This window comes from Anser anser (genome assembly GCF_964211835.1).
Source record: "Anser anser genome assembly, chromosome: 4".
In the NCBI taxonomy this organism is placed as follows: Eukaryota; Metazoa; Chordata; class Aves; order Anseriformes; family Anatidae; genus Anser; species Anser anser.
Genome location: NC_139724.1, coordinates 66493734 through 66506326, shown reverse-complemented (window position 1 = coordinate 66506326; position 12593 = coordinate 66493734). Strand labels below are relative to the sequence as shown.

Below are 12593 nucleotides of genomic sequence, written 5' to 3'. Positions count from 1 at the left end.
CAGCGATACAGGGCTTGTAAAACACTAATGAGTATAAGCTCTTGCTCCGTCACTCATCTGCTCATTGGGTAAGCAGAGTGTACGTGTTACTTATTTTTAATACACACAGTCATGCCTCTGTTTAGTTTAAGAGCACAATTCTTCTGATTTACTAGTTAACACTGTGATCTGCCACGCTATCTTATGCTGACTGCATGGTTAAACAGGGCAACAACATCACAGAATCAGTATGGAATCACGTCCATGATAGCATCCTCCTTTCTACAGGAAATGTGAACTGCAGAGAAAAAAATAATTATAACAAACACTTTGTTAGTTAAGTCTCAGATTTTAGGCACACAATAGAGTACTTTGACTTATTTTTTACAAAAAGGTTTTACAGAATCTGAAATGTTATTAAAAAAGCAGGCAATCTCACCTGTCTGTAATGCTGTACATTAGATTATTGCTTCGGTCAAACATGATCTGGTAGCAGTCGTTAACCACAGGAAGCAGATCTGGGCTTTGTTGGTCCCCACGTGTTGTGTCTTTCCGCTGGTATTTAACTGATTTTCCAATAAATACAGATTGCTTACCATTCGAGGGCTTAACAATATATTTTTTGTAGCTCAAACCACTTATTTCAACTAGAATATACAGGTCATAGGTAGAATGGGACTCTGCTGAACTTTGAACCTGTAAGTTAACACACACAACAATGCTCCATTACGGAAAATTAATTAGCAAGGCAACCGACCTCACATGTTGTAAGCCCTAAATTATGAAAATTAACTACAGCTAGAAAAATACATTTCTAAACATGTCACTCTTACACTTCTTAATTATAATGTAGATCCATATTGCTTTTAATTAGGAGTTTAGTGACCTCAGATTAAGCTTTGCCATAGTACTGAAGGGAAGAGGGTTGCTAAGTGAAGTCCAGAGTCGGATCTTATTTTAATGGGAACGTGGGGTCACCGATCTTGATTTAAGATCACATTGCAATATGTATATGTAAGCAGAAATAACTGATTAGATTTACTTGTGACATAACAGACTGAAACATAAAGGAAGTGACATGTGTGAATGTGAGAAAATTGTTGGCAAGAGGACAAAGCAACCAGGCACACCCTCACCTTAAGCAAGACATAAAGAGAGGGAGGTGGAAGCATGTGCCATACTTCTGTGTAAAGAGAACACCAGTGCTATTGAACATCAAAATACCTTAAACAATTTAATAAAATTACTTTTTTTTTAATTACACATATCCTTCCCATTAATATTAGATAATTTGTTACTATCTATTTGGTGAAAGAAAGTGGACTCCATAAATACCGTACAGATTACATAGACAACTGGGTTAGTTGCCACTACCCAGAAATTAAAGTTGTCTTTACCTTCACACTGGGGATTGGCATATGGCCACCTACTCATACCACAGACCTCATATCCTTAGTACCAAGAGGGCCCACCTCCTATTCTCTGCCTTCCCTACACAACTCATATGTGTGGTACAGAAGAGGCAGAGTATTTGCCAAGCCTCGTTTCCCCTCAACCTATACTTGTATCAAGGTTCTAAGCTAAAGATTTCTCTCCCAAGGGGAAGGAATTTGTGATATAAATGAACATTTCAGCAGCACATACTAGAAGAAAAAGATCCCAAACCACCTTCTCTTTACTGGTAAATAGATTTCATTCAGCCTTAAGTGACCACCCATGTGCACATATAAGTAACTTTTAGCAAAAAAAGAACATAGACCAACTACGGAATAGAGAACTTTTAAATAAAAAGTGACAGCTTGACTTCAGGGCATCCTAAATCCTGAAATAAATGCTTTAAAATACATTTCTGTCTCCCACTTGTATGTTACAAGGCTAAAATAATTAAGATGACAGGAATTCTGGGAGGTTAAGTGGCTGAAAGGTAAGCGTGACCATGCACTAACCGAAGAGACTGATAGCTTCCAGATGAAGGCAATATACCATCACCGTGTACTTATGCAGAAACACCAGACAGCTGTTGTGCATCACTACCTGACCACAGTGTGCCTTGACACATCTGGGTAGTAATAAGCCACGGCATTAATATTCACAACTCTGTCTGGCCAGCAGAAGTTGCTGGGCTATCAGGCATCCTGGGGACAGAGTGGAGCATCTGGAAGTGTGTGCAGCCTCTTCAGGGCTTTATGTGCTGGAGGCATTCCTACAGGTTTATCAAGCCATTGATGGTGATGCGCTCTCCAAAGCGGATGCTCCTGAGAACAGCTAATGCTAGCTTTCACATGAGGCCTTCTTCTTCCCTCCTGGGGAACAGCTGGCCTTGCCTTGGAGCTTGACTATGATATAGAATGAGGTGGGTCGCCTTGGCAGCTAGTTGTCCCCTGTTCCTTTTGGGCTTCTGAGACTTACACTTCTGAAATCTTTCCTCCTGCCCAAGGCCAGCCATCAGTTGTACAAACAGACTTGTCAATTGGAGGGCAGGGCCAGGGCTTTATTGGAAACCTTTTTTTTTTTTTAAAAAACAAAAAGCAAAGAAGTGCAGCGTGGTAGACAGCAGACATGCAAAGGAGAAACCAAACTGACAAGAATAGCAGGAAGCCCTTTTGCACATTAAAGGAAAAAAAAAAAAAACACCTCTATTTGAGAGTGCAGACAAGAAAAAAAAAAGGAAAACATTTAAAGGACACCTAGGAAACCCCAACTTGAAGTAATCCTTGTTTTCACTGTAATATTATGTATTACCATGTAGCATCAAGTCAGTGAGAACTGGCAAGTGAGAGAAAAGTAACAGAAAGAAAGAAAATTGTGAAGTACCTGTGCCGGTACAAAATGTCCCAGTTCATCATATACACTCATCGATGAGTGGCTGACAGAGACAGTGACAGAGGTGGTGATGTTCCATGCCAGTGGATTATAGACAATAACATACTGGTCAACATCTGTAGTACCTTTGGGTACACAAAGGAACAAGAAGAGCTATTAGTCACTACAACTACTTTTCAACATCACATTTTAAAAATGTATAGTTAAGAGATCTGTCTAGGTACAACCACCTTACAACATTTTAGTGTAAAACCCTGCAGTAAAACTTTATGATTGAAAGAAGTAGCACATTTTACAGTACTTCATAAAAAACCTTCTGTTTTTTGTCCCCCTATTATTTACCCAATAAAAAATACCCCGTATTCAGCCAATGACACCTGAGTTGAATGTAAAAGCATTTAGTGAAAACAAGCGGCTTACCACAACTCAATGTTATGCAGTATTAACTTTATGAGTTATACAGAAGATCAAATGAGAAGCCTAATCTAAAAACAACCCTGTAAAAAAAAAAACGAATCAGTCTGCTGTGCAGCCTATGGCACTGTTTACATTTGACAATTTAAAAAAATTCCAAAGTCAAGAAAAAAAGCAATGCAGTCTTTAGAAGACTCCTGAAAATTCTTCTACATTGTTACACTTGCTGGCAGTATGCCATAGCAAGAACCTTTAACTGTGATTGATTTTTACTGCATAGGATTATGCTGCATAATAGGCTTTGTTTAATAATTACACCAATCACCACCTCTTTCTCCCCTTTGTTATATGGCTGAGGTCTGAATCTAGGAGCCAGGTTTGATACAGGCAGAGCTCTGACCCAGTGCCACACAGCTAAAAGGTCCTGTTTTCAGGTGCTTGAGATCTGAGAGCTCAAAAATTCATGCGAGTTTCCTCAGGCCTAGCAGGTCTCAGAAGGTGAGAAGGATTTTCCAGCAGTGGTTCAGTGGTAAACAGCATGTTGACTTTCTCCAAGGAGAGCACATTAACCTTCATAAGGTACCCTGGAAATTGGAAAAGCTATGTTAAAAGTACCTGGTTTTCCTGAGTCTTTACTGTAAACAGAAGAATAGACGTCTCCATTCTTTTTAGCATTGTTCATGTCAAAGATTAGGGAAGCCATTAGCTTCTTTACATTGAACATTCCGTACATTAAATTATCCATGTACATGTTCTTCACCTTGGGAGATTCTGTGCCTGTTATACCGTCATGGTGCTGGACCTTACATTTAAGAGTAGTTTCAAAGGTTACAATGCAACTGGTTTGCCTCCCCCCCAACCTTCTTTACATTTTTATTAAAGAAAAAAAAAAGCACAATCCAGTAAGTCATTTCATTTAAAAAAATGGTATCACAGCCATATTTACACATTCACTTTTTGCCTATTCCAAATTGCTATTTGCAATATATTGCTATCAGAATTAAATGGCCAAAGACAAGACACACACAGATTTCCATCTACACATACTTGGTTTTTAATATTTATAAACTTCTAAGTTATGTATTTAGAGGAAAAAAAGCAAATTAAAAAACAAACAAACAAAAAACCCACTACTGTACTGCATAAATACCATAGAAAGACAGGTTTTCATTTGCTACTAATATCTGGTCAGTAAGTTAGCTGACAAAATATTTATTACCAGCAAAAGGACTATGGTCTGTAAATGCTTAATGGCATGAGGCTGATCACTTAGCTGCTTAACTTTGAAGGAACAAATCTGTCTTTTCTCTTCTAACTTGCACAAGTAGAGATTATTAGCAACTTTGAGTGAGTTCAGGTTTTTATTGTAACCCTTTTCTAAATAATAGAACTGAGAAAAGGACTTTCATATGCTTTAAGTTTGGAACCATGTACCCTTCCCCCAGTAGAAGAAAACATTTGCCAGCAACTGTATCTTGAATTTGTGGCTAAGGGGCTGAAGTCTCATTTCATGATAGTTGTTTGCTAAATCACAAACAAATTGCTACAAAGGAAAATTATGGCTAAAAATATAAAAGTGACATGGAGACACTCCAACTGGAATGCAAAAGAAAAGCTTTGCCTTTAGACAAGAAATATTTTTATTAAAAAATAATAAAAAATAATCAAACTTTACCTCTGAAACTGCCCATCTCAGACTCTGAAGTTGCTTTAGGGCTCCACATTTGCAAATAGAACTTTCTGGGTGTTGCCGGACATACTGTGTGAAAAAGGACTCTCCAGCATAAAGCAGTGAACTTGCTCTCCTTGCAACTCCTTTTAACGTGCTTCGAGAAGTATAAAACCCAGTCCATGCTTGAAATGGCTCTATTAAGAGTTGAAGAGACCCAATACATGCCAAAAAAGTATTTCAGTTATTGCTTGTTAGGCTAGTACCATACAGCTTCTTTCATGAAACCTGCTGTGGATTATACACATCAGCCACCAAAGGGAATAGTCATAAGGCCTACAAAGAAACAGAGCCTTAAACACCCCCTTTGGAAGGGTACAGCCTTTCCTACAGGCCTAGCAACATGACTGTTGATACAAAGCTGTTAACCTGCTACATTAACCTGTATCTGCAGAAATTTCTTCGTCTGCACAAAACACCTTTTAAGCTTCACTGACGCACGTTATGTTATTTGTTAATAAAGTTAATGAGTCCTCCATACTCCCAACTTTAAGTCACGTGAAAGGACTGATCTTAAATTTAACATCCTCAAAACGGAGTAGAAACAGTGATGTGACAGTATGACCCCATACTACTGCAGTGCTTCAAACTACACCAAAATATGCCCTCAAGTGGTCAGTAGAAAGTATTTCAGCGGTTCATTTCTGCTAACGTGTTCCAGTATCCCACAGAGTAAACTAGAAAAACAAGTTATACGTTTTTAAACCCTCCAAATCTTAGTCACTTTTTTTTTTTAATGGATAAACGACTGCTCTATTGTTTTTCTAGATATAAGTTGCAGACAGTGCTTTCTAAAGTGAATATGTACAGCTAACAATCTGCTATCACCCTATAATTAAAAGCAACAATTAGAAAACAGGATCTTTTGGTCAAAAACTGTAGGTCATTCTTTTGGGCCTGAAAAAATGCCAGGAATTGAAAGAGTTTTCAAGGTTACAAGCAAGTGTTGCATATGCACAGCAGCATGGTACAACAAACGTAGAGTAGAAGGAAATACTTCTCTGGGACTTAAAACTTGAGCTTCCAAGGAATATTTCAGAAGTGACACTGAGCCCAACAAGTGACTCATAATAAAATGGCATAGAAAGAATGAGAGAGGATTAATCATCAAGAAGCAAAACAGTATGTGGGAGAAAGTGCACTCAAATCTATCCTGCAATTGCAAGGCACAGTAAGACGTTTGGGGAAGAGATTGCATCCATGTGGGGAAGAGATTGCATCTATGTGTGGGCACCCACCTGGAACATGATGGGTGCTGCTGTTATGCAGGCTAGCGACAAGTGACTACTGCTTGTAAGTTACGCCAAAAGATACCCGTAAGAGCCCAGATGCGAAAGGATATTAGCAGTTAGAGCTGGCAAAGCATTTATCGGCAAATTGTTAGACATGACATGATCCCTGGGGGGAGGTGAGTGAGTCAGGGATCAGTCCATGCAGTGATTCACAGGAAGCAATGGTTATTTTTGTTCATTTAAAAGTTAACAGACATGCTACAGAATATTGGATATATAAGCTAAATTTAGGTCATAATAGTCCAAGATATACATCCAGTGTCAAGAATGTGATGAAGCAGTGGTAGCTGTGGTTATATAAAAAGGTATTTTAACGAGAATTTTATCCCTGCAATGAAACAAACTAATGAGTTTCAAAACTGAGAAGTTGCTGTTGTCTTCTCTCTGTATACTTTGATATGTGAGGCCTAAAACAAAAAAGATTCAAGGGTAAGTTTACTGGGGAAAGCGATTAAAGGGATGTTGGTTATGGCATGCCTGCCTTCATATACTCCCAGCTCTATCTGAAGAGCTGATATAGTGCAGTAAGTAACAAGCAAGCAACAAGCAACTTCAATGAATAAACTGCATTGTACTATGGAACTTCACAAATACAAGGTTTATTTTTCCTTTTTGATGCTTCACACATTTTCTTGCAGAACTTAAATCAGTTTTCTTTAATGAAAAAGACTTTCTCCTAGAGCTAAGGAGACTTGGGTGGGTACAGCTGCCATAGTGTTTGCTTTGACCAGTAACATGCTTTTGGATGAATTCACTGGTCACCCTTACCTATTATGTTTTACTTGATATATCAAGTTTTTGAGCTCACAAACTGGATTCCTTTCATGTTACAATAAACCTGAAATAAACCTGAAGGTATGTGACAAGCATTAATGGGCACTTAGTCCACGTGACCAGATTCCATCTAGTTTTCCTGGAAATGCATGGAGTGTGGACATCAAATCCTCCGCACCAACTGTTTCACTTTGATCCACCCCTGTTCCACTGCACTAACACAAAAGGAACCAGGAACCTCAGCTTTCAGATTCACTTGCTCCTCCCTTCCTCAATCGACTCACTTCTCCTTCAGACATTCACAGATTACGCCGTGTCACTGCTCTCATCTCTGCTCTAATTTGTGCACAAACCAGGTTTTTTAAACAGTAATAACAGGACATTGCTCTGTTTGGCCGTGCAGCCAACTGTTTCATGGTATCTTTTGGTTTATTAGTTTCCTTTCAGTTCCCTGGGTCCTGTAGCACCTGTGTGTCCTATTACAGATCACCTAGGGGAAAGAGGCAGAGAGGTCTAACACACATTTAATACTGCAGAACGCCTAGGAGACTACAGGTATTTGTGCATGCTGATGCGTGGGAGGAAGAGAAAACAATTATTTCCAAGTTTCATGTCTAAACATGAATCAAATTACTCAAAAATTATAATTCAAGCAGAATAGTGTTCTAAGATTTCTGCTTTCAAGATGTCAAACAAGACCCCTCTGATTTTATGAAAGGCTTACACCTTACGCTGACACACCTCTGTGAAGCACTTCTGCTGCTACTGCTGCCTGATAACTGTTTCACAGTGTGCTATACAGTTTGCAGTATTTTTCCTTCATCCATCCCCTGATACATGTTGCTGAATTTCAGCCAGGTGGCTTAGGCCTACAGGCTTATCTCATTGCTCACTGTTTTCACTGTAACAGAAACCAATTCATACAGCATATATCCATTTCTTTGGGTCATTAACAAAAAATTAGATGACATGACACACTCATGGATATGCCTTATGCTTAGCTGTCCTTTGCAATCTATTATTACTCAAAGGCAGCAAAACAAAAATCTCAAGTTAGATTTCTTGCCAAGTTTTCCTATTTCTATACTCTCAGGACCTCTTTTTCCAGCCATTGCTTCTAGCTGTCCCAAAGAAATATTCCAACCACTGCCCTATCGCCTTTCTTGTACCACTAGCTTTGGATCACTTTGTCATATTTTTATGGGATCCGGTAGTGTAAATAAATATAAGAATGTATTTTTGCTCTTTTCTCTCTTGTTCTTTCAATTTCCCTTTATTAAATATATACATTTGGGACAGGTATTACAGAGTTTTTAACTCAATTACCTGTTGAATATGGAAGAAAGTCCTGAGAATCCCGGATTTCCCACGTGAGATTTTTGCTATGAACTGCTTGGAAGTAATCACTGACAGTGGCGTACTGGACGGTCACTCCAAACTCATCAGAGTGCTTGTTAATGTAATCCAACAATAGGTCCATGTTGGAGTACTGAACAGATGCGTTAAAGAACTGTTTGTCACAGCCCTGAAATTCAGAAAACAGAACAGTAAAATAACTTTGGGTCATGCAATTTAGAAGGATTTTTTTAACACTAGTATATGTTGAACTGGTATTTCTTCTATCTTTACTGCCCATATAGCAGTTTTTTGTTAAAAAACGTCACGCAGGGGTAGGGTCACTTGTACAGATCAGCTGATAACCAGCTGACCAGCTCCCTCCAGATAAGGAGAAGTGTGTTGATGCACCATATTGTGCAAGAACGTAAAATTCCGTGGCAGCAATTGGAGAATGCATGCATATATGCCTAGAAGAGAGGCCTTTGTTTCTTTTTACACTGCATTTCTAACACTTAGCAGAAAACAAGGAAGTTCTGTAAGCTTTCTTAAAAGCAGAAAATAAGCTTTAGGAAGTGTTGTGGAGATGATGTAAAAAAAAACTGTGGAAAGTGAACCCCCCAGTACAAATGTCACACTGTGTTGCTGATCCCCTGCCTCCACAGTAGACTATAGTACCTCTGATGTTCATCCTGATTTTTAAGTGAAGTAATACACAGTGTAGCAAAGCCTCATTTGTGAGTATGCTTGCACAACCTCTGCCTTCTGTAGAAGGCATCTCGATACATACTATCTGCATCTACAAACATTCAAAAAAAATGATAAGAATGTCTTTGTTCAGCTACGGCACCCGAACAGGAAAACGAGTTACTCAGCCACGGCATGTATGTTCTTGAATATCAGTGTTACAGTATAGGCATCTGTCTGAAGCACAGTAACACGTTAAGAAACCCTCCTCTCCACAAAAAAAAGGGCTTAACAGAAGCTTAACTGACACCAGCTTAATGCATCCTCATTTTCATGTCTCCGTGCTTCAGACAGAAATGTTGCACAAGAGGTCAACTCGTTTTGTGCTACAAAATATCCTGATCTCATTTTCAAAATAAAGATGCTCTCAGTGATTTGTCTTCAAAAATTAGAAGTTGTTTGAAAGAAGGTGTCTAAGGAGTCTCTACTTTCTCTGCAATCCCATCTTTCACCCCAACCTTTTACCTAACAAGCTCAGTAACTTTAACCTGGTGACTTAACTCATTAAGGAACTGAGCTTAATGGAACAGCCCTGCAGAACAAGGATATCCAGGAGAACCTGCTGCATTCAATCATTGCATCCACTCATTATGCGAACAAAACTTTACATAGGAATGTTATGCATTACTGTACAACTAGTTTAAACACACAGGCCAAATGAGATCTCAAGGATCAGTTCCAGTCCTTAAGACAACTCCTTCCCTCCCGCCTACATCTTTCTACAGTCTCTAGAGAGGCAGGTTTGAAAGTTTACACTGCACCACAGCCCAGTGGCACCTCCTGCACAAACAGGCTCTTCAGATCTCAAACACACACTTGTTTGTCCATATAGCTCATCACAAAACTGCCAATAGTCAAGATGTGAGGTCTGACCTGAAACGGGAAGGTGCCTATTTCCTAATTCTTAACTGGAGAAAAAAAAAAATCCAAGTACTTCAAGCTGTAAGTATGAAAAAAATTAAGCTTAGCTACAGAGGTATCCAGGTATATATTTCTTTCCACTCTCTCACAAATTGCTCTGAATGGGTAGCAAACTTTAACAAACTTTAAACAGGGTAATAATCACAAAGCAATGCAAGTCAGCAAATCAGAGACTGAAATTTTCTTACGTTATTGCAAAACTGCAGGTTTGGACCAAGACAACTGGAATTTAAACGCACCATTCCAGACTCCCTCCTTCCCATTCTAGCATAACTGTCCCTGCACCACCACTCCAGAGTGTTATAGCCCACTCCTCTCCCCCTCCCACAACCCAGGCCCCCAACCTACAACAACGAAACCAGAAAACAACAAAAATCCAGCACAATATAAGTAACAGTGGCACAGACATAGGAGAGAAACAACAATGACTCAGAAAACTGCATTCATCAGAACATGTTTGCTCTTTGTGACAACAGATATTCTGGTAAAATAGCTGCCTTGAGAACACGTATTTTATTTGTAATTATGAGACCTACAGCATCTATCAAATTTCAAAAACAGACTGTACATTCAGTTTGGGCAAAGTTTTTCTTTTCTAAGGACTTAAAGCTAGCTAAAAGCATACCAGTGTGATTTGTACATGGAGGATGTAATTAACATAGCAGATTGCTGAAAAGAATGTTTGGATGACCCAGCTGGGATATGCTTCTGTTTCTAACTAAAATACAAAGATTGTATGAAAAAAAAAAAGATTAACATATCAGTTCAAAAATACCTTGTCTACCTAATACTCAGTACATTTTCCAGTAATACTAACATTTTTGTTAACACAGAATTATGTTGTGCCAAGCAGTAATGTAAAGAGATCATTGAAATTGACAATACAAGGTAAGGAAAGAGGATGCAGTATCGTAGTACGTAGCTTGTCAAGAGGATATCTTTACAATTCTGTTACATCTCTTTCTATATTAAGTAGGGTGGAAGACTTGCTAGACAATTGGCAGACTGTACAAGAAAGCTCCAGTTTTTAAAAATATTCACTAGTCAGACACGTAGGCCCCACTTATTAGAAAAATACTTTACAGTCATGTGGTTTAAACTTGCATTTGGGCAGTGTAGCGAAGAAGCAACTACCTCCTGTCCGTTCTGCAGGTGTACTTGGCGCTTCTCAAGCAAACACTGATGACGATGCACTTACCCATGGCCACAAAACATCACTTGTTCGGAACCAGGCCGCTCTCTCCTTAATGTTTGCCACCATGGCCTGTGCATAGGGATGGATGTTGGTATCTGTAACAGGGAGACTCATGTTTGGATAAACACCGTCTTTTGGTGGATCTGGGAATACTGCAAATCCATTCCAATAAAACCCTGATCTAAGTAGAAAAAGAAAGCAATAGGCTATAAACAGGATTTATTCATCTAACTGGGAGAAACACATTGAGAGGCGCTGGGATAAAATGCAGACACGTAGGAAATAAGAGCAAGAAATTCAGTTTCTATTCACTGCCAATGCTCAGATTTTAGTGTTCATTTGGGCGTGTGGTAGGGGAAAGGCTGTCTTATTTTTGCACCATGCATCTTCCCAAGTCCCTGCTGCTTACTGGCATAGAACAAAGAAATCACAGAACAAACCAGCAAGCTCTGTACCAATGAGGACATCACCCCAAGTAGACTTTGTTTACATGGTGTGGATTACTGGGTAAGACAGAGAAAGAAATAAAGTTTTCAATTCACAGCTCTCAGAGTTTTTCCACAGTAAATGGAAAATTTGAGCCTCTTCACTTTATACACTGATAATGCACACAATCTCAGCCCAATATAGTGCTGAAAATCTCCCATAGACAATCAATTAGCAATAGCCAAGTCCCTGCTGAGCTTCCTGGAGTTTTTAAATCTTAACTTTTCAGTCAGAAAAACAAAAATCCCAGTCCTGCTTTGGATATTTTCTGTTTATAGTAACTGATTTGTTTCACATTTTTATTCTATATTTATTTTTTGATAGGAACTGACACAATATATATGTAGATGAAAGTTATACCCATGCTCTAAGCCTCCTGGTGGTAGAAAAGATTAAAGTCTGAGAATATTTTGAAGCATTTCTAATGCCTGTCAGTAGAAAGTGTCACTTTTGAGGATTCAATTGTTAGGTAATAAGCAAACTTCACATATTATGGTAGGTAGCAGGGTGGTGCTTAATAACCCTGATTCAGATCTACAGAGTCTAGACACCTCCTTGACCTACCACACGTCTGTGAAGCAAAGCAGAAGAATACTGTTGAAAGAAAACAGTCAAAGAAAACGCTTAAGCTCTGACCATATAAACTCTCAGAAGCAATCAGTATTTCTGCCTATTTCAGAAATCTTCAGACCTGTTTGAAAAAGGTATTTGCGATGGGGTACAGTAGCTGTACTGATCCATGACATGGGTGAAGATCTGCTGACTTTCAGATAAAGAAGGAGAGCCCTGCCATATGAACTGGAGCCTCTGGAAAACAAGCAAAATAAGAAACCATTACCCCAATGACAAGCACAAAAGTACCATTTTGGAAGCCCCCAGACTGTCAGCTGCCTGAAAA

General features: G+C 39.0%; 1 protein-coding gene across 2 annotated transcripts in view; it reads right to left on the bottom strand.

Moving 5' to 3' along the window:
• Nucleotides 1–12593, bottom strand: part of MAN2B2 (mannosidase alpha class 2B member 2) — a 31254-nt gene that overhangs the window by 6628 nt on the left and 12033 nt on the right. For both annotated transcript variants that reach the window (XM_083834457.1, XM_083834456.1), the window contains 7 exons: nt 12387–12502; nt 11213–11390; nt 8338–8536; nt 4892–5082; nt 3832–4018; nt 2794–2927; nt 419–675 (listed from right to left, as the gene is read on the bottom strand). In XM_083834457.1, the coding sequence (XP_083690583.1) occupies nt 419–675; nt 2794–2927; nt 3832–4018; nt 4892–5082; nt 8338–8536; nt 11213–11390; nt 12387–12502 (1262 nt within the window). The remainder of the gene's footprint in view (nt 1–418; nt 676–2793; nt 2928–3831; nt 4019–4891; nt 5083–8337; nt 8537–11212; nt 11391–12386; nt 12503–12593) is intronic.